Raw genomic sequence first — 20,991 nt, 5'->3', positions numbered from 1 at the left:
TCACAAAACATATTGACAAAAAAACTGCCGGCATACAAACAACATTAACGAAAATTGAATCCTCACTCTCTACACTGTCGGACCAGGTTGAGGAGATGGAAACACGAGTGAGTGCAAACGAAGACGACATAAAAGATGCACGCGACCGCGTCGGCAAAATGGAGAAACTAATAACACACCTCAAAGACAAAACTGACGACCTAGAAAACCGCAGCAGGAGATCCAACATTCGGATACTGAACGTGCCGGAAAAGGCAGAAGGTCGTGATGCGGTAGGATTTTTGGAAATGTTTATACCACAAATCCTGGGCAACGATAACTTCACTTCACCAGTCACTCTGGAAAGAGCGCACCACATCGGGAAGAACTCGGACAGACCGCGGCCCCTCATCGCCAAGTTCCTGAACTTCAGAGACAAAGAGAAAGTCCTCCGGCTGGCCAGAAGTAAGGGAGAGATGACATACGAAAATAAAAAGATATCGTTCTACCCAGATTACAGCGCAGACCTACAGCGCAGGAGAGACGAGTTCCTTGAAGTGAAGCGGAGGCTGCGAGAGAAGGGGATGGAATACGCGCTGATCTACCCAGCCCAGCTTCGCATTAAACACCGGGGATCCGTCAAGTTTTTCTCCACTCCAGCCGAAGCACAACGCTTTATGAAAGAACTGCCAAGTGAGTAGGCTAGCAAGATGACAAAAGTGACTGCAACACAGTCCACAATAGACGCTGATGAGAAGGGATGTGATTCCCACTTCGAAATTGAGAGGGAAAAAGTGAAAATATGCACCTAAGCTGTGACATAGTTAGCCTAACCCTGTTATCTTCAAATGTTCAGAATAACCAATCTGGGACCACGATAAACCTGCATCTGATTACTAATGCATGGTCAATTGTTCATTGTTCAGTTATGACTATGTCCAGATTTATAACACAGCAGACCCTGCATGCAGGCATACGAGCATTATGGGTCATATTTTGCATCCCAGTGGTAGAAGGGGGTCACATTCTACACCTAACACCTTAAAGTTCAAAACTTTGCCATATACAAAATGTTATGAGTGCCCAATTTGAATTTTCAGCAGTTGCTGGAGCCACCACTGTTGTGTAAGAGAGTTACCTACCTAATGTGGTTTTGTTACAGGGGTTTTACTAGGCAGGTTTTTACGTTAATGTTTTGGGGTTATGTATGGTTTCTCACTAAAACTCTAACTTCTGCTTACACATATGTCCAGAATATTATTTGGTCCAGGTTGATTCTTATCACTATACTCATATTCATTGTTTCACCACCTCCAAACTCAGGGCAGGAATACAACCAGGCAGCCTTAAAGCTAACTACCATGACACTTGTTCTGTTGAGACATTTATATGAAGTACCAACACTATGGGTCAATTAACATGTATATCGTGGAATATTAAAGGGGTCAATTCTAGGGCCCGACCGATTTATCGGCGAGCCGATTAAATCGGCCGATTATAGCCCATTTGAGAATAATCGGTAATCGGCCAAAACTCGCCGATTGTCGCCGATATTTTCAGAAATAAAATGCAGGGAATAAGACTTGGTTTTACTTTGAAAATGTTCCCCCATTTAAAAAGATCCCCCGACATTAGGCTATTTATCCTGTAGAGGGCGCATCCTCTCTCTCCACTATCCACTATAACCACCTCACAGCACAGCAGAGTGACTGAGCAGGACATGCTTTCCTTTTCTTTTCTTTTTTGCCGCGGTCGGGTGAATTAATTAATGCTCGTGACTCCGGCCGTGTTGGGTCCGAGATTCAACAAGCCAGTCGGGTTTTACCGTAGGCTAATTACAGGCAGTATGCCCGTTTATCACCAATAAACACAGTACCAAGATGAGGTGGGTGAGTGACTGAGCTGACTGAGGCTGTAACACGGGGGGGAGGAGGGGCGGCGGTGCGGGTCTCTGACTGCAGCGGGACTATCATGTCTCTGCTCCGTGAGACTGACCGCCTGTGAGCGCTGTGGGACCGGGGCTCGCGGCAGCACCCGCTAATGGTTGAAAACAGCGGTGATACGTGCTTCCACGTCGGAGTCAACAAACCAGAAACGTCTGGAACAACATTCGCTAAAGAAAAAAAAAGAGAGAGAGAGCGAGAGAGAGAGAGAGACCGCCGTGCCGTGTAAAAAACAACAACAACAACAACAAAAGTGTCACGTGTCATGACTTCCTGTATCTGGCCCTTCAAATTAAAAGCCTACAGCCTTTCACAGTTCAGTCATATTGATTTTGACTTAATTTTGACAAGACAGGGCTCCAAATGTTGTTGTTTTTTCCTGCAACCAATTGACCAAGGAAATTTTGGCAGCCCTAATTTATATATTATATAATTTATGTAGATATATTACTTAAATTAATACAATTTTAAAACTTTATATTAAAAAAAATAATCGGCCGATTAATCGGTTATCGGATTTTTTACCCCCTAATAATCGTAATCGGCATCGGCCCCAAAAAATCCATATCGGTCGGGCCCTAGTCAATTCACCAATTAAGTGGAAAAAAATGTTGACATATTTAAAGAGGCAGAAAGTAGATATCGCCTTTATTCAAGAAAGCCACCTCACTGACACAGAGCACTTGAAATTGCGCAGGGACTGGGTGGGTAATGTGTTCTACTCCTCCTATTCCTCAAAAGCAAGAGGTGTCGCCCTGCTTATTAACAAACACCTGAACTTTGAATTAAATTAAGTTGAAAAGGATAAAAATGGTAGATTTTTGCTTGTAGATTGTGAAATAAATAGCCTTGGTGAATATATATGGCCCCAACTACGACGACCCAGTGTTTTTTAACAATCTGATTATGAAGCTGGCTACAATTGGGGGTCAATGTGTTGTGGGTGGAGACTTCAATTTGGTCCTAAACCCTCTTTTGGATCGATCTTCACCCAAAACAACTTCACCATCAAAAGCGGCAACAGCACTAAACCAAGGTATGAAAGATATAGGCATAGTTGACGTGTGGCGGAATCTCTATCCAAATCAGAGAGATTTTTCTTTCTTTTCACCAGTACATAAGTCACATTCTAGAATTGACATGTTTTTAGTCCCGCAAAATATGACATCCATGGTGATAGACTGTTCCTACTTAGCAGCTACCTTCTCGGATCATAATCCTATCAAACTCTCCTGGGTACTTGACACTCCACAACCCACAACCCGTAGGTGGAGATTTAAGAATTACATGTTAAAAGACCCTGAATTCTATATGACCACTCATATTGAAATATTTCTTGATGCCAATTCAAATTCCTTGTCACATGCCAATATTTGGGAGGCTCTTAAAGCCTATATGAGAGGTCAGGTCTTATCTTACAGTGCTCACAAGGTAAAAAAAAATTAAAGAGACACTAACTTAATTGGAAAGTGATATTAAAAAGCTGGAACAGGACTACATAGCTACTAAAAAGGAAGAACACCTTAATGCATTAACAAAAACAAGGCTGCAGTACAACAATCTGTGCACCAATAAAGAGGAAGCAGCAATGGCCAGAACTAGGTATCACTATTATGAATTTGGGAACAAAACAAGTAAGCTCTTGGCTTGGTAAATTAGAAAGGAAACATCGGAAAAATTCATACACTCAATATTAACAGAGGATGGCAGACTCCTTGATGATTCAGCATCCATAAATGCAGAATTCAAACAATTTTACGATAATTTATATAAAACCGAGCAGGATGCTGACAATATTGTTTGTATTTTATCTTACTTGATCTCAAACTTGCAAATTTGCACTGTCCTTGCACTTCCTCCTCAATTGTATGTATGCCTGTGTATGTGAGTATGGTGTGGCGGTCAGTTGTAGAAACAGAATTGCCCTATGGGATAAATAAAGTAATCTCAACTCAATATTGGAGCCAAAAGGTTTATGGATGGAATAACCCTTCCTAAATTACAAGATGAAGATAGAGAACTACTTGATACAGATATATCAGAAATGGAGGTACTACAAGCCATTAACTCTTTACAAAATAACAAGACCCCGGGGCCAGATGGCTTCCCCATCGAGTATTATAAGGTCTTTTCAAAAAAATGATTGACCCCTCTCACCAACATGATTAAAGAAGCTCTAGAAAATAAAAAATTACCAGACTCATTGGAAATCGCAACAATCACACTGCTTCCAAAACCGGGTAAGGACAAACAGAAATGTGACTCATATAGACCCCTGAGTCTCTTAAATGCAGACTACAAAATACTATCCAAACTAATTGCTCTCAGGCTGGAAGATATTGTGCCAAAGGTAATACATGCCGATCAAACGGGCTTCGTTAAAAACAGATACGGAGCAGATAACGTGCGGCGATTGCTCCATATACTAAACACCGCTCAAAAAAATCTAAATCCTATGCTAATAATATCTATGGATGCAAACAAAGCATTTGACAGGATTGAACCAAGCTTTCTCTTTCGGACTCTAGAGGCAATGGGCTTTGGAGAAAAATTCACTCGATACATTAAAACACTTTTTAATGCTCCCAAAGCTAATATTTTAACAAATGACGTCCTGTCTAGCACTTTCTCCTTATCCAGAGGCTGCAGGCAAGGCTGTCCAAGCTCTCCCCTGCTCTTCGCACTTGCGATCGAGCCATTAGCCATCACTATCCGGTCCAACTCTTCCATAGCCGGAATCAAATTTGGCACAAATGAACATAAACTTTCTCTCTATGCAGATGATCTTCTATTATATATAACTGACCCACATACATCAGTACCCCCTCTACTGGAATGTCTCAAAGAATATAGTGCAGTCTCAGGTTATAAATTAAATTACACTAAAAGTGAGATTCTACCACTAAATATTCAGGACAACAATATTAAAGCTCTCACCGACCCATTGAAATGGTGCAACAATGGTTTCAAATATTTAGGTATACAAATAGACAAAACGAATGGGAATATATTTAAACAGAACTATATAAAATTACTGGAACAAACCAAACTTAACCTTCAAAGATGGATGGATCTTCCATTGTCTCTCATAGGTAGACAGGGTGTCCGCGGGGTTTTAAAAAGTATTAAAAAGTGATAAATCAAAAAAGCAAAATTTAATGGCCTTAAAAAGTGATAAATTTGGTCCAAAGGTATTAATTTTAAAGAATAGGTATTATTTTTTTTTCTTTTGGACAATGACTGGTTTTATTTTGATGAAATAGGCGTAATAAAATAAATAAAGCATTACTTGCTTGCGCCGCTACTTCAAAAAAAAAAAAGGAATGATATTTACGTCATATCAATTCATTCATTGGCCGCTAGAAATCTAAAATCATCTTCGCGCGCATAGTTGTCAGGCGGATAGAAGTGCTAGTGAATCTCTTCGGATTTTAGCGTGTGGCAAAACGTTTAGAATATGGGAAAATGCAAGTTTGCAGAAGACTTAAATTGAGATGACAGGCGCCTTGATGTAGCCTATGTGTGTGTCAATGTAGATGCACGTCACGCGCCGCACATCCGATGTGCTCTTTTTTCATGCATTCGCGGCTCACAGCTCCATGAACCTTCTACCGCCAGCCCGGTGTTTAGTCGGACCGGGTCCGGGTCTGCTCCGTTTGAAAGGGCAGGAAGCCCCGAAGCGCTACAGATACAGACACCTGCAGCAGCTGCAGCTTCTACTGAGAGCTGAGGTCAGATGGAACGCACGTGAGACACAGACCGACGGTGCAGATGTGCGGACATTGTTGAAACTTTTCACACTGATGTAAAAAAAAACATATATATGGCCTACCACTGTGTTCTGTGACGGTAGAGACAGAACCAGGTATTTATTTAAAGAGTTAGTGAGGTGAGTTGGGTGAGTGAGGGAGGTGAGGAAGGAAGACGGAGCGAGGCAAACTGGGTGAGGGAGGGAGGGAGGGAGGTGGAGTGAGGTGAGGGGGGGGGGGGGGGGGGGCAGGTGAGGGTGGGATCAGGGGAGAGAGGCTGGTGATTGAGAAAGGCATGATAAGATATTTTATTTTTGATCAAATGTTCCTGATGACTTATGGATGATGCCCTGTTGTGCAACCGAGTCTCCTGGGTAATGGTAATGATGTAAGTAAGTGTTGGATGATAAAATCTATGTACATGTCATAAAATCTTTCTGATTGAATGGTGCAACTCGATGTCGTGGTGGTATTAAAAAAAATCTGAAGGTAGTGAAAAAAGGTATTAAATGGTAGTAAATTGACTCAAAGATTTGTGTATATACCCTGGTAGAATTAATACCATCAAAATTAATATTTTGCCTAAGTTTATTTACCTATTTCAATGTCTAGCTATAAATGTTCCCAAAAGTTTCTTCAAAGAGCTTAACAAAATTATAACTCCTTTCATATGGCAAAAGAAAAATCCCAGGGTCAAACTCATTTCTCTGCAGGCTCCATATTCGAGGGGTGGACTTAACTTACCAAACTTCAGGAATTATTATCTTGCTTCTCAGTACCGATCCATTTGGATCTGGCTGCATGCAGAGAGCAGTGAAGTTAGATGGGTCCCAATAGAACAACATGAGATGAAGTCTATGCCTTTAAAGGATGTTCCATTTATAGGTACAAAAAAATGTTTATCCGCACTCACAAACAATTCAATAATACAGAACACATTTGCTACCTGGCAAGAATCTCACTCACTTCTGGACACAGATATTTCTTTTCTTAGAAGGACACCTTTGTGGGGTAATCCCAATCTCTCACACCACATCGCTGACTCAGTATTACAGGGGTGGAGGGATAGGAAAATCCAAACAGTTGCTGACTTATACATCAATGATACGTTTGCTAACTTTCAACAATTAAAAGGAAAATTCAATCTCCCTAATCATAGTTTCTTCAAATTCCTACAAATAAGAGACTGGGTTAAGGAGAAATCTAAAGAAACATTCCCAGATATCCCAAAAGAAACTCCTCTTGAAACCCATTTATGTAACAAATTACGCAGTTCAACAAAAGGAATAATATCTTCTATATATCGTATCATTAATGGAAAGTTACCTGTTTATGATAAAACATCTACAAAAGGAAAATGGGAAGCAGACTTAGGCTGTGCTTATGAGGAGGAGAAATGGCATCAGCTATTGGAACAAGCACAAACTGTGTTAATCTCCACAAAACACAGACAAATTCAATTTAATATATTTCATAGGACTTACTATACCCCCTACAGGTTACATAAAATTGACAGCAATATTTCCTCCAGATGTCAGAGATGTAAAGTGGCCGACGGTGACCTTCTACACATGCTATGGAGTTGCCCACTATTAGAAGAATATTGGAAACGTGCCATTGAATTAACCTCAAGGGTAACAGGAATTCAAATTGAACAGGACCCAAAAGTTTGGATTCTGGGGGACACAAGCTCAGTTAATGTGAACTTTTATAAGAAATACTTTATTTTACTTGTGGGTACTGCCCTGAAAAAATGTATCCTGGTTAACTGGAAATCTGAAAATTCTCCATCAACTAGACACTGGATTAATGAGCTTGTGTCTTACTGCACGCCTGAAAAGATATTATATAATGTGAGAGGGAAGCATGCAACCTTTGAAAACATATGGGGCCCCTTCATAGACATTCTGCCTTAACTGGACTTCGCTGATAACGATGGCGCGACTCTTCCTGGATCAGCTTCAAATTAGCCCTCTGTGATCCTTCCTGTATAAACTTGTTCATTGATGTGTTTATTGTGAGTAGTGCGTTGATCCATATATATATGAATGTGTACAGAAGGGTTTATGTATAAATTATGGATGGTGTAAGTATGTAAATGAAAGGAAATTGAGAACCATACAAGGGAAGAGGGTGGGGGGTGGGATGGGAAAGGTTCATGTGATATTTTTTATTTTGTTTAGATTTTATATATTTTATTTTTTTTATTATTTTTTTCTTTTCTTTTCTTATTATCTCTTCTGATGTTTAGAAATCATCCTTGTGGTGTATTTGTAAGATTATGTACAGTACGTTCTCTATGCACCATAAATATCCTGTAAGAGATTCTGTTAATAAAAAACAAATCTTTAAAAAAAAAAAAAAAAAACAGGTCGAAATTTCCTAGGTTACATTACACAACCCATATCAATCCTTAACTACAAACATACGCTAAAAAACAGTCAGAATCAAACAAACAGGAAAACTTCATGTTTGTTGCAAAATTAAGTTAATTATTTCCCTTTGTTGCTCTCAACATTTTCAATTTTGTACTTTTCAAAAATATAATTTTTAAACATTGTTTTTAAATGCTGTAGGATACGATAAATGTTTTCTCCTCGGCTCAGAGCAGAGCAGAGAGACTGAGAGACCCGTGTTTCAGACCAAACACTCTATGTAAGTGATTGCTGTCGGAAGATATAACTATTTAAGACTTATATTAACACAAATATATCACTTACTTCTGCTTTAATATCTTCTGGTAAGCTATTCCAAAGTTTCACTCCACAGACAGATATGCACAGACTTTTCAACGTGGTACAAGCAAAAGGTTGCTTTAACTTCCCTCTCCCTCCCTCTCTTTCCCCAAACATTTTTTGGATTTTTCCTGGAAGTAGATTGTGCTTTCCTTTATACTATATAGTCTGACTTATCACACAGGTATGACTAATAATATCCATGATGCGATCTTTGATAATATCGTTGTGCTGTGCTTTTCCTGCTCGTGTTTTTACATTTCATTTGTTTCTATTAAAACAAAGTCTGATGCTGAGCTTCTGACCCTCAAGAAATAAACATGGTGAAATTAAAGAGCGGTTCCCTGAAGTTTATATCATGCACACACACGTGATGATACACATTAGCTTTCCTCATATTCAACAACATGTTTTAATAAATGAGGTTGTGGAGAAGATTTCTTAATTAGAAGATAAGTGTTTTCTGCTTGTTTGTTTTCAGGAAGTCCAAAGCAGTTCTTAAATGTCTTTCTGTCTCATCGCAGGAGGCCGGACACAGTCAAACAGAAAAACGCCTTCCCACCCAACTTCATCCACTCTCTGGACTCCACACACATGATGCTGACGGCCCTCCACTGCTACAGGTATCATTTAATACGCTGCAGGCACTAAGTGAATATTTTCCACACCTCCAGTGAAACATTTATCCTCGTCACATCTCTTGTAGCCGTTCCAGAGTAATTTTTCCAAGGGCGGTTTGTAATATGCCTCCGAGATTGAGCCTGTGTATGCATGACCTCAAATGGCTTTGAGAAAGTACCCTCTCATCTAAAATGTAATTATCACCTCAGATAGGTGTTGTGCAATGTGCTTTTGTTACATAAGCTCATTTCACAGAATCGGTCTCTGGGCAGGTGTGATAATTCATGATGGAACAATGGCTTTGAATGAATAATGAGTGTCCGATATCGTTTAAGCAGTTATTGTCTGTGCAGTGCAAGTCTGTGCATTTCTTTTTTTTTTTTTTTTTTTTGGCCAAGTCTTCCTATTTCATTGTCATTGTCTGCTCCTTCTTGAATCTTCTCTCTCTGATTTTAATCCCAGCGCTGGTCTGACATTTGTCTCTGTTCACGACTGTTTCTGGACCCACGCCCTCACCGTGGACACCATGAACAAGGTATCAAATTTACAGTACAACCTTTTTTTTCCCTTTTTTTTTTCTTTCACTATTCTTCGTCCTTATCATCCTCCCACAGCTGTTTCCATCCTGTCTGATCATGTATCACGGGGGTTTTGTATTCTGCTCTTTTTGCTGATTAATTGAAGCTAAAGGTGGCTTTGCACACGTGACTCCGTACATCTGATCCTGACTCCTCTTCTGTCTATTTCTGGGACATGAGAATGATTGCATGTGTTTGTCTTCTCAGCTTGTTTTAGCACTCTTCCAGTGGATCCTAGCGATAAAAATAAAGTGTGGCATCACTGGTGGCATGAAGCGGCATCTTTGCAATGCCAGTAAAACAAACTTTATACCTTCACTGCTGCATAGACTTCCAGGGTGCTGACTGCAGGGAGCTGCATCAGACAGAGCCTGTCTTGCTGGATAAATGAGTGTGTGCGCCCGCCTGCTGAAAGTAGCTTGTCAACAGGCCCAGGCTGACACACAGCACCGATTAAAATGGACCAAATTACCATAAAGCCCCAATTGTCTGTATCAGTTTTATGCCCCCAGCCAATCTCAGAGGAGGTACAACCAATGAAGCATTTATTACATTTATTTAGTGCATTTATTCTCTCTCATTCTCTTGATGTGTGAGTATACACCTTCCTCATTACATAGGTAATAGGTAAACAGTTCTTGTTCAGCGTATCAGAGTATATAATATTAGTTAGGGATGGGAATTTGAAGAAATCTTTTTGATCGATCTTCGGGAAAATTAACGATCAATTATCGATTAATCGTTAATATTGATATTAATATTAATATTCATAATTAAAAACAAAATGCGTGCGGCTATGGCGTGCGCCAGTAATCCAGGGCAGTCCCCGTGAAGGAAGAAGGTCAGACAACAACGTACACGGACGTCTGTGTGCTTGTGCTTCACCTGTAGGGACGGTGCCGGTGCCGGCATCGTTAAGTTAAAAAAAAAAAAAAAAAAAAGCACTGTTGCGCTGCCTGGCTCACCTGCAGCTGAGCTGTCACAGCAGCTCTGCTGTCCCTCTCTCTTCAGCCTCGTGTTTGGCTGCACTTGTACAAAAAAAATCACAAGCACTTTCAAACTGTGAAAGCGTGTGTTTTATTGTTATTTCTGTAGCCAACACACCACGGAGCACAGAAAAGAGAAACAAACTATGCAGGATATTTACCTTAAGTTTCATTTTAACCGTCGTTAAACAGCTTCGGACTAATTGTGATGTTAGATAAATGACTTGTAGCTTGTAACTTACAGAGAGAGTGGAGGCTCCTTCCACACTGCTGCTGAAAACCAAACCTGCTGATCAGAGCGGGCGGAGCCGCGGTGTCACAGCTCATGTCCGCGACACAAGCGCCCCATCATATTTAATGAATTATTTCACTCTTAAACCATGTAATAATAATAATAGGCCTGTATAATAATACTTATATGGAGTTTATTGGTTGTTATGAAAAAATAAACCCGTGGTTTATTTCTCCATGACAACCTCTGCCCTCTACATGATCCCTTATAATAAATCAATAAAAATTTTCCGTGATCGATAAAATTCTTAACGATCAATAATCGATCATCGATTAATCATGCCCATCCCTAGGGGAGACACTACAGGTGAATAGGGTAAAAAATTTAAATAACAGATATCACCATGAAACTTCCCAAGTTTATCACTGACATTAAGACAAATATTTTTTGTATTACAAGTTTTGTAAAATGTTATGTTTAAATATGTAAATGAGGCAATATCTGATGAAATATGCGCTAATTTACATAAATTTCCAGACCCGAAATCTGAACAATGGATAAAGCCTCTTTCAAAATTCTAGTTTTATTTTGTTGCCACATTAGAATAAAATACTGTGTCACCAGCCCTAAAAAAAAATCCAATTTCACCATGTTTTTAGGAATAAAATGCCGTATAAATCAGGCTGTGAATGATATATCAACAATCCCCTCTGTAAAAACCTTCAGAATATAGACAGGAATAAAACTGGAAGGTTTGGTGTCTGTAAGTCCTGCTGAAGTTGAGATTTCGGGTTCAGAGTTTGAGGAAAAACTCATTTTGAGAAAACGGCCTTTAAAGACTTGTACTGTAAAATTCCATAGATTGTTAATGTAAATCATACTTTTGCGATTGGTTGCGGATACGGAGGAGATGACAATTTTTGAAGCCTACATCACTGTTCAGGAGAGAGAGCTTTACAATGATACCTGACATGACATGGGTCAGACAACAGGCACAGCACAGTATGTCACAGCAGCTGTTAACTTTTGGTGAATTTAGGAGAAATCTACCGACAAAAGAGGCAAAATGAAGTAAAATAACCACCTTAATGTGGATTTTCTACCATTTCGTTTGACTTTTATGAAAGAATACATGTTAAGGAAGAAAAATAGCCAAAAATCTCAAAATTGATCAGTGCATGAAAAAACAGTGTTTTTGCCTGGGGTGTCTCGCCTTTAAACTGGGGAAAAAAACACAAAAGCATTGGATGGATCTTTTGAGGTCAATGTCTTGGATTTTCTCATCCTGGTTCTAAGCTCTTTAACAGTTCTGCCCAGGGACGGTCCAACGTCTCTTCAGAGGTTTTTTTTTTCTCGTAACCATCAGAGCTGGTCTTGGTTGAAGTTTTTCCTGTTTCTTTTTACACAATTACACAGTTTTTCAGCATGTTTCTATGTCTAAATATTCCAAATATACTGTATGAGTTATTGTTACATTAAGGCATCGTACAATGAGTGCTCATTCTTGCAACTTCAGTGTTCATAAGAGAAATAGGGCTGAACAATTGTTATTATTAAAAATCACAGTATGTGGCCAAGTGCACTAACAAAGTTATAGGAGTAGTAAATGAGAGAGTAGATGGGTAGATGAAAAAATACGATTGAAACATTATGGGTGTCTCAACAGAGATGTCTCAGTCTACAAATCATAATCTCCAGATGTACAGAAATGTGTGTGTTTGATGCAGTTCTTTGCATAAACCACATCATCATCAATATAAAATGCAAACAACCATTCCCACCAAACCTTTCACTCATATCACAATATCTGTCAAAAATAATTCCAATATATTCTTTGGTTTGCATAACTTCAGCTCTAAAGGGAAACCTTACATAGAATAATAGCAATAATGAATAATAGATAATAACACTTTCCTCCTTCCCACCTCCATCCATCTTTTAGCAGGTCACCAGGCTGGGCTAGTCTGAGGAGCTTCTCAGTCAAATCATCATCAAACCAGAGTAACTCAGAGTAAACGCTCTCTCCTCTACCTTCTCTTGTCAGGTTTGCCGAGAGCAGTTTGTCGCCCTGCACAGCCAGCCAATCCTTCAAGAGCTGTCCAACTTCCTGCTACACAAATACTGCCCTGTCCCGTAAGTGTTCACACCCACATGCTGCAACAATTTATATTGTGTGCATACAGTATATAAGTCTCAAGAGCAACACAGGTTATTCACAGGGATTTCAGAATACAATCCCAATAGTCCAAGAAAATGACATCATAAATAATTTTTCCTCAATTATACAAGTTTTGACATTGTTTGGAGCCAAAATCAATCAAACTCAATGAAAATGTGATTATTTGTAGCCCTAACAAGGACCCAGGTCTTCTGGGCTGGTAAATAGCCTGTTGTAAAGCAGTCATGTCTACCAAATTCATGAAGTTTTACATAATTCAGCACCATGTATTAGGGGTGGGAGAAAAAATTGATTCACATAGATATCGCAATATCTTTTTTGATGATTTTTAAATCGTTTTTTTTTTTCAAAAATCGATTTTTTTTTTTTTAAAGCAACATTGCGGAGTTTCAGCGCAGTGCTTCCACCATCTGGTTGAGAAGCGCTATCGTCTGGGGGGAAAAACGAAAACGAAACTTAACAGCGAGCGCATCCAGCGTTTATTCCCATTAATAAACGACAGTATTTCCCACATGTTTGCAAGGAGACTGTGTGGTGGGTGGTCGGGGGAGGGGGTGTGTGGGGTGGGGCGGTGACAACGGCGACGACGACCGGAGGAGAACCGTAGTTTCGCTTTTACCCACCACGTCTCTCCCTCGACGCAGAGGGGAGGAGGGGAGGGGGGAGGAGGGGGGGCAGTGTTTCGTACCCGTGCAGGGAAGTTACATAGTGCAGTTTCAGCCGACGCGACCCGGCTCAGGCTGCGGCAGCAGCACCATTCATCCTATTAACCATTTTTCTACCATTGCAATGAGTCTGGAAACATTATTTTAAGGCCGATAAACTCCGCAATGTTACTTTAATTTTTTTAAATATTGTGCAATGTGCATTTGTTAGCCTTTTTTACATACAGAGAGTACAGGTTTTGAAAAGGGTTTAAGTTCACTTTATAATGGAGTATGTTAATTTATAGGCTCCTACATTATTTGTGTGCAGATAAATGTTAAAAATGCAGACTAAAAATCGAGAGAATCGGCAATATCGTAGAATCGCAATTTAAATCGAATCGCCATCCAAAAAATCGTAGAAGAATCGAATCGGGAGAAAAGCATATCGCCCCAGCCCTACCATGTATTTTAGGTTTCAATTTGATTTTTAATTGTGGCCCTCCACAAACTTGATGGTTGCATTAGAGAACAGCAGCAATAGTTATGTAGCCTATGTGTAGAGAGGTGCTGAATCTCATATTTTTACATACTGTGTTATTTGTTTAGCCAGAGTTAAAGCAGAAGTAAGTGATATATTTGTGTTAATATAAGTCTTAAATAGTTATATCTTCCGACAGCAATCACTTATATAGAGTGTTTGGACCGAAACACGGGTCTGTCAGTCACTCTGCTCTGCTCTGAGCCGAGGAGAAAACATTTCTCGTATCCTACAGTTTTTATCCAATGAGGAGAGAGAACGGCATGCAGGGCTGTGTGTGCAGCCAAGGGATGCCGTGAATGTGGTGACGTAGGGACGAGGACTGTTATGGTGCGTTCAAGGCAACTCGTAACTCGTGTTTTTCCGACCTGTGAAGTTGTACCAGTTCGATCTGGTACGAGTTCACGGGTCGGAAGTTACGAGTGGCCGTTATAGTGACTTTCACAGGTAAAACAGGTCGGAAAAACACGAGTGGGTTGCCTGGAACGCTACAAAGTCGTAAGTTGTGACTTGAAGCTGTAATTTACGGTTTCAAAAGCCGGCCTGGAACGCAGCATTAGCCAAAACGACCGGATCGCTTACTTCTGCTTTAAGTAATGTAACCTAACCTGTAACATGTTTTACACATTGCAGATTGGGAATATAAATTGGCCGCTGTTTGAAAAAAATTCAGTCAAAACATTTTTTTTTTCTTTTAGCCCTGTATTTATCTATCAGGTATATCTGTCCTCATTTCATAGTATCATCTATTAAATAGCAAATAATGATTGGCATCCAATGTCTATGTTTAAGGAAAATATAACATAATATACAAAAACAATTATATAATAGTTACATGTTCATATTTTTTACACTTTGTTACCCCCACCTGCAATCTATCCCTCGTTTTCTGTTTGAATTGCTCTTACACAACAAACCATCATTGCTGTCAGTCTCTGTCTGTGTGTTTACTGTATGTGATACTGTGTCATCTCTCTGGACTTTTATGGTATAGACACTGAGCATTTGCCTCCCAGTTGCAGAAACATTGTAAATCAGTTCAAACATAAGATACACACACGAGAGGTTATAAGATCGTAAAAGTTATGAGTGTGCCAGAGTTGTTCCTCTGTAGTCATCTGTGGCATTGGATATAAAAAGATTTTTTCTCCCTGTGTATCTGTTTTACTGGCCTCAGGCTGAGTTATGCTCATCATCTGACTGTGTTTTTCTCTCTCTGGGATAATTGGACACCATCTCCACACCCTTTACTCCACAACAGCAGCCCTCGTCCTCTTTGTCTTTCTCCCCTCTCTCTGTCTGTCTCTCTCTCCCTAAACCTGGCAAACATATTATTCATTCTAGTGGACACCAGAGAGAAGCACATGTGGGATTACAAAGACATATTGGGTTGCTTCCCTTTAGGGTTGCATGGTGTTGGGACGAAGCCAGTGCTGTGTTTTGCTCACTTCTCTCTCTCTGATGGGTAACCTGGGTGATGACTATAAGATGACAAATGTATGTCTGTGTTAAAACAAAATTGTCACTACAAATAATGTGTCGCTCCCTAACTAAATGACGTGTTTGTCTGTTGATCCCCTCAGCTCTTTAGTCACAGCTCAGCATCTACACACAATAAGCACCACTTGATTACAATTAACTGCTCACAATGTGTGCCAGAGAGAGACAATGTGTGTGTGTTTGTGTGTGTGCACTGTACAAACATGGTTATTTACTGTAATGGGAAACAAGTCACGTATCATCTTGACATTTGCATGAGCAATCTTAAAACCATTGTCCACTGTCACAAGTGCTAACTGTACTGTAGTTTATTGTTTATTATTTATTGAGGATCCCCATTAGCCGACGCACCAACGCCAGGCTAGTCTTCCTGGGCTCCTTTTCAAAAGTTCAAAATAAAATAATAATACACAGATCCAGTTACAAAACATACACAGATCCAGTTACATTAAAAAGAAAAGGAAAAAAGAAAAGAAAAAGAAAGTTCTACAAAATAATAAAATAAAATAACAATACACCGATCCAGTTACAAAACATACACAGGTCCAGTTACAATAAAAAGAAAGGAAGTCATAGTTTTATATTATTAGTGAACCATTGGGGTCCTCACACATTGAGAGGTATTACACATCACACATTACACATATTATTTAATTAGTCCTGGTTCAAAGGCGGAGCTGACGGTTTGATCTGTAAAACAACTCAACTCCTAACTAACCTGAACAACCATCAATGCAACAACCACCAGTGATCAGAACTCATGAAGCCATTTGAATTTCCCCCAGAAGTTACCTGAAAGCTGGGTTTCCGTGGATTCAGCGCCCCACAGACACTTTCCACCGAGAGTTAACATCTTGACTTTTCCTTCTCTCCCTCTGGTGCAGGACTGAAGCCAAGAACAAGAAGTACCAGGAGTACAGGAGGCTTCTGCTGCTGCTGGCCAAAGTTCCCCAGACAGGTCAGTTTGTGTGCACAGACTCCAAACACGTGGCCTCACTTGAGCTGAGTATTGTTTGGCCGTGCCAACCAACATACAAGGTGTTGTGTTGTTCCTAATTGGGTTGCAGAGGACTTGTGTGTCCTGAAGCTGTGTTTGAGGTTAGCAACAGGCCTCTCTGCTCTTATTGAACTGGCTTTTTTTTTTTTTTGCACAATGCTATACTTTGTATCCTGTTTTATAATTAATCACTGTCATGGGTGTTTGGTGATTTTTGGCACGACTGAGCAGCGCGACAACAGACACGGATTGTAGTTGCTTCTTGTCTGTACATTCATCCCACTGTCTGTAGTTGTTTGTGAAGCTGCTGCGTTGCCCAGAGTGCTGTCTAAATAGGAAAAAGTCATTGAGTTTGGCTACAATTCAATTTCCAGGCTTACGCAGAGCCACGAGTGGGTCCAGATTTCCCCCATTTTCCACTGACGCCACTGTAAGAGTGTCTATTGTTGTCCACAGCGGCTGTGATGTACAGAGGCAGCATCTCTCTGTCAGTCAGGTGGACGGGGGCTTTGCTGTTATGTAACGTCTCACTCTATCTCCATCTGTACACTAACTGTGAGCTTGGCACTGACAGCTGGGTTGTATAAATTTATTCTTGTTAATTGTGTCCCTCCTCTGCATAATCAGCTTATGTGGCTGAGACCAGTCAGGTGTGCTCCTGAGGGGTGTGTGTTTCAGTGTGTGTGTGTGTGTGTGTGTGTGTGTGTGTCCCTGAATGCAATTCATGCAGTGAGTTCAGTGTTCACTACCACACCCACTGGATCACGGTTTAAAATCCATTATAATCTTCACAATGGAGGATCCCTAATTGATTAGTGCAGCGACTGAGGTCTGGGTGTGTATTCCAGCTGGAGATCAGATAAATCAGGTGCCTTTATGACCACAGACCTGAAGGAAGTTATTGTCTGACTTTGACACTGCGGCTGTTTGTTCTCGTTGCTCGTAAACAGTGATGTTTTCCGAGGGCAGTTCTCAAGGCAGCCAGGAAACATGTCTTTTCACTTCTGCGGCATGTGCCATCACTTCGGTACACAGTGAAGGACACAATGTCATCCTGGTAATTGTCTGTTAACATGACGATATTCTTTAAAAAAAATCAATGCCTCAGAAACAAGAGGTAGAAAATAAACTACCAAGTGTTTTATGGAGCAGACTGAAGCTTGGAGCGTCCTGCAGCGAGGATTAGCATATTTAACAAGCACTGAGCATATTCTGTGTCTCAGTTAGTTACTATATGGGTTAAAGCATTGATGGTAACATTTTGTGGCTGCAGTAAGTTTCTACTTTCTTAACTTTTTATGGCCTTTCCTCAATAATTCATCCTGCTGGTGAGACGCAGCTCCTAAAGAGCACAGCAGGCACAGCACAGAGTGCAGGACAGGGCCTCATCCAGAGCTAAAATTAGTGTATTGAAGTGGTGTATTAAAGTTTATAGAAAATCTACTGGTGCCCAGTAAAACTGAAAAGATGTATCCAATTTAAAAATTAAAGTTTGACCCACTTACAAAAAAATCTCTTTTCATGAAGATTGTTGCTCTGTGCTTGGTGTCAGGATACCTCAGAACCAACTTTGTCCTATCCCATCTCCATTGATCATTAAGGAAAATATCAATTTTTTCGTATTACAATAACTTCTGAGTTTACAAAATGTTATTCATCTTTATGAATGAATGAATGATTTTTTTATTTTCGTGTCATGCCACCACTGTGGCCCATCCCATATGGGATTACAAGACACAAATGACAAATACAAAAAAAAGACTAGACAGTCCTTCCTGTTGGTGTTACCTGCCACACAGGTGTGACATAAATAAACAATTTAAGATTACTTTCAGTACTCAACTATACATCGCTCTTCGTCTCATTGCCCAAGCCTTTTCAAGAAATAAAGAAAATGCAAATATATTCAACTGAAAAAGATGTTTTAGCTTCTCAGTATCGTCTAACCACACAAATTCATTATTTGGATCTACCTTACTAAACAAATTTTGTCTTATAGTCATATATAGTTATAGAGTCATGAAAAGGACAGTAGAACACAAAATGACTTTCATTCTCCACCTCTTGGATGTCACATAAGTTACAAATTCTATCTTCTTCTGCTGTGCCAACATATCTACCTGTCTCGATATGAAGACCAAGAATACCGGCTCTCAATTGAGCACACAGGGATCTTTTCTTTTTAGACAAATTATATAAAACATAGTTTTCTGGGCCAAATACCTGTTTTATTTCACAGTAAGTACGCAGTTTTGGTTTACCCCAAATATCTAATGCCCATCTATCTTTACTTTGTTGAAAAATAATGTATTTTAATACATTAATCTCCACTTTCTCTTTGTTATAATAATGGTTATTTTGTGCATCTACCATCCACAAGCCTTCCCCTGACACTTTCCCTCCTTCCTCTCTAGGTGACTTTGACCTCCAGCAGGTGAAAGACTCCACTTATTTCTTCAGCTGAGAGGCTGGTGGGGGCGAAGCCACCGGAGGGAGAAGAATGGAATTGACAGAGTCCAGTGGGGAGGCTGCAGGCCCCCAGGGTCTCAACCCTCAGACATCAGCACATTGATCCAGCCACACCCCGCCTGCCTCCTGGTCCACGGTCTGGTCGGAGCCGCCGGAGCTGCTGGAGGCGTTCACACACAATGAACCCGCCGGATTCAGTGACTAGTGGGCTGACGAGGGGAGGGTGGGATACGGTACTCATCCAAGTGGAAGATTAGGGAATCGGCACCAGATGTGAAAAGCACCTCTTATGATGGACGCCCAGACCATATGCAGGTGTAGTGTATATGTGGGTGAACAAGCCATACCGACTGAATCACGTGTGTGTAATTCTCCATCACTCAGCAACACTTATGCTGCTTAATAAGAGTAAAGAGTAAAAACTTTCTACTTACAAACTGTAACTGCTGGTGATTGGTGGGGTGCATGTGCGTGTGTGTGTGTGTGTGTGTGTGTGTGTGTGTGTGTGTGTGTGTGTGTGTGTGTGAGAGTGAATGAGTGAATGTGCATTTTGATGCTGTGAAGACCTCCACCAATCATCGACCCACCTCTGTAGCGATGGCTGCTACCACACCTCATCACTTCCAGCTCTTACTGGATGCAGGAAGTTCAAACATTTCAACGTTCTCAGCAGAAGTTTGAACAAAAGACATTTAAGGGGAAATGAAAAGATGGACTTCACAGAAATGTGGCCAAGGAGAAACGTGCAGAGATGAGTCAAGGGACTATGAGATAGCATAATGTCCCTCTGTCGACTTGATTCTTACCTTCATAGAATGACTAAGCACTTGGCATTTGCTCTAAAATAAATGTGTTTTTTTTTTAAATGTCTCTTTATTCTTCTGATGGTTCTGAGAAATAGTTGGTATTCTTACTGTGCTTAAACAGGATGAATGAGGCAGCACGTTATTTAGTCATATCTGCATATTCCAATCCCATTGTGTATCATGAGATGAAGGCCTCCTTTTAGATGCACCACAAAGGGTTTGCAGGCTTCACTAATCAACTGAGATTTTATTTTTCTGGGCCAGTGCCTCATCTAGAGGTAAAAATAGCTGAAGCACTATCTGATCATTGCTGGAAACGTTACAGCCGTTTCAGACAAAAGGTGCCGTTGATGTTCAAAGGCAAATGTAGGCTCAGCCAAACAAAGCTGGCTGAGTGACAATGTAATGAAGTGGAGATAATCTTCCTGGGAGGTGGTGTGATAATCAGACTCTAGGTTTTCAGCTGATTTGCATGGCAACACGGACATTCACACACCCTTAATATTTTATGACGTACATGAGATGTGTCAAATTTTGTTTTTGTTTTTTTAGTAAGCCATCCCTTTAATGACAGGAATCAAAGTGAAGTCTACTTTGAACTCTGTTTTTCATACTGGCTGTGCTCTCTGTGAGAAGCAGCCATTAGTATTGCCAAACTAAAGGTATTCACACACACACTGAATATTAAATGAGATGATTGAAGAGTGTGTATGTGTGTGTTTTGATTAGGATTGAAAACATAACCCGATATCCTTTTGTGTTTACAGACATTTCAAAAGAAAGCAAAACTTTCATAGCACAAAAACTTGGATTCAGTTACACTTCTGTGCTTTCTCGCCAAGAGTTGGAGCAGGATAAGAAGATGCCGCTCTTAAAGCTGCATACTGTAGCTACTAAATGCAAGATGCTGAGATTGAAACGTGGCTGATGGTACGCCAGTATGTCGATCATAGTCACCACTTGTAGTCCAAAGGAAGTGTCTGCAAACATCTTTTGATGCACACAAATTCATATTTTATGTTTCGCCTGTGT

The 20,991-nt window shown here is 40.3% G+C and overlaps 1 protein-coding gene across 1 annotated transcript in view; it reads left to right on the top strand.

Annotated features, from left to right (window-relative positions):
* Positions 1-20,659, top strand: part of polrmt (polymerase (RNA) mitochondrial (DNA directed)) — a 73,198-nt gene extending 52,539 nt beyond the window's left edge. Inside the window, exons 17-22 of the mRNA XM_085773930.1 lie at positions 8,931-9,029; positions 9,490-9,562; positions 12,868-12,951; positions 15,449-15,456; positions 16,572-16,645; positions 19,099-20,659. Coding sequence (XP_085630056.1) covers positions 8,931-9,029; positions 9,490-9,562; positions 12,868-12,951; positions 15,449-15,456; positions 16,572-16,645; positions 19,099-19,148 — 388 coding nt within the window. The 3' untranslated portion in view covers positions 19,149-20,659. The remainder of the gene's footprint in view (positions 1-8,930; positions 9,030-9,489; positions 9,563-12,867; positions 12,952-15,448; positions 15,457-16,571; positions 16,646-19,098) is intronic.
* The last annotated feature ends 332 nt before the right edge of the window (positions 20,660-20,991 follow it).

This window comes from Trachurus japonicus, chromosome 4 (assembly GCF_045865225.1).
Source record: "Trachurus japonicus isolate A0001 chromosome 4, Traja_1.0".
In the NCBI taxonomy this organism is placed as follows: Eukaryota; Metazoa; Chordata; class Actinopteri; order Carangiformes; family Carangidae; genus Trachurus; species Trachurus japonicus.
This window is presented reverse-complemented; position numbering and strand designations above follow the sequence as displayed.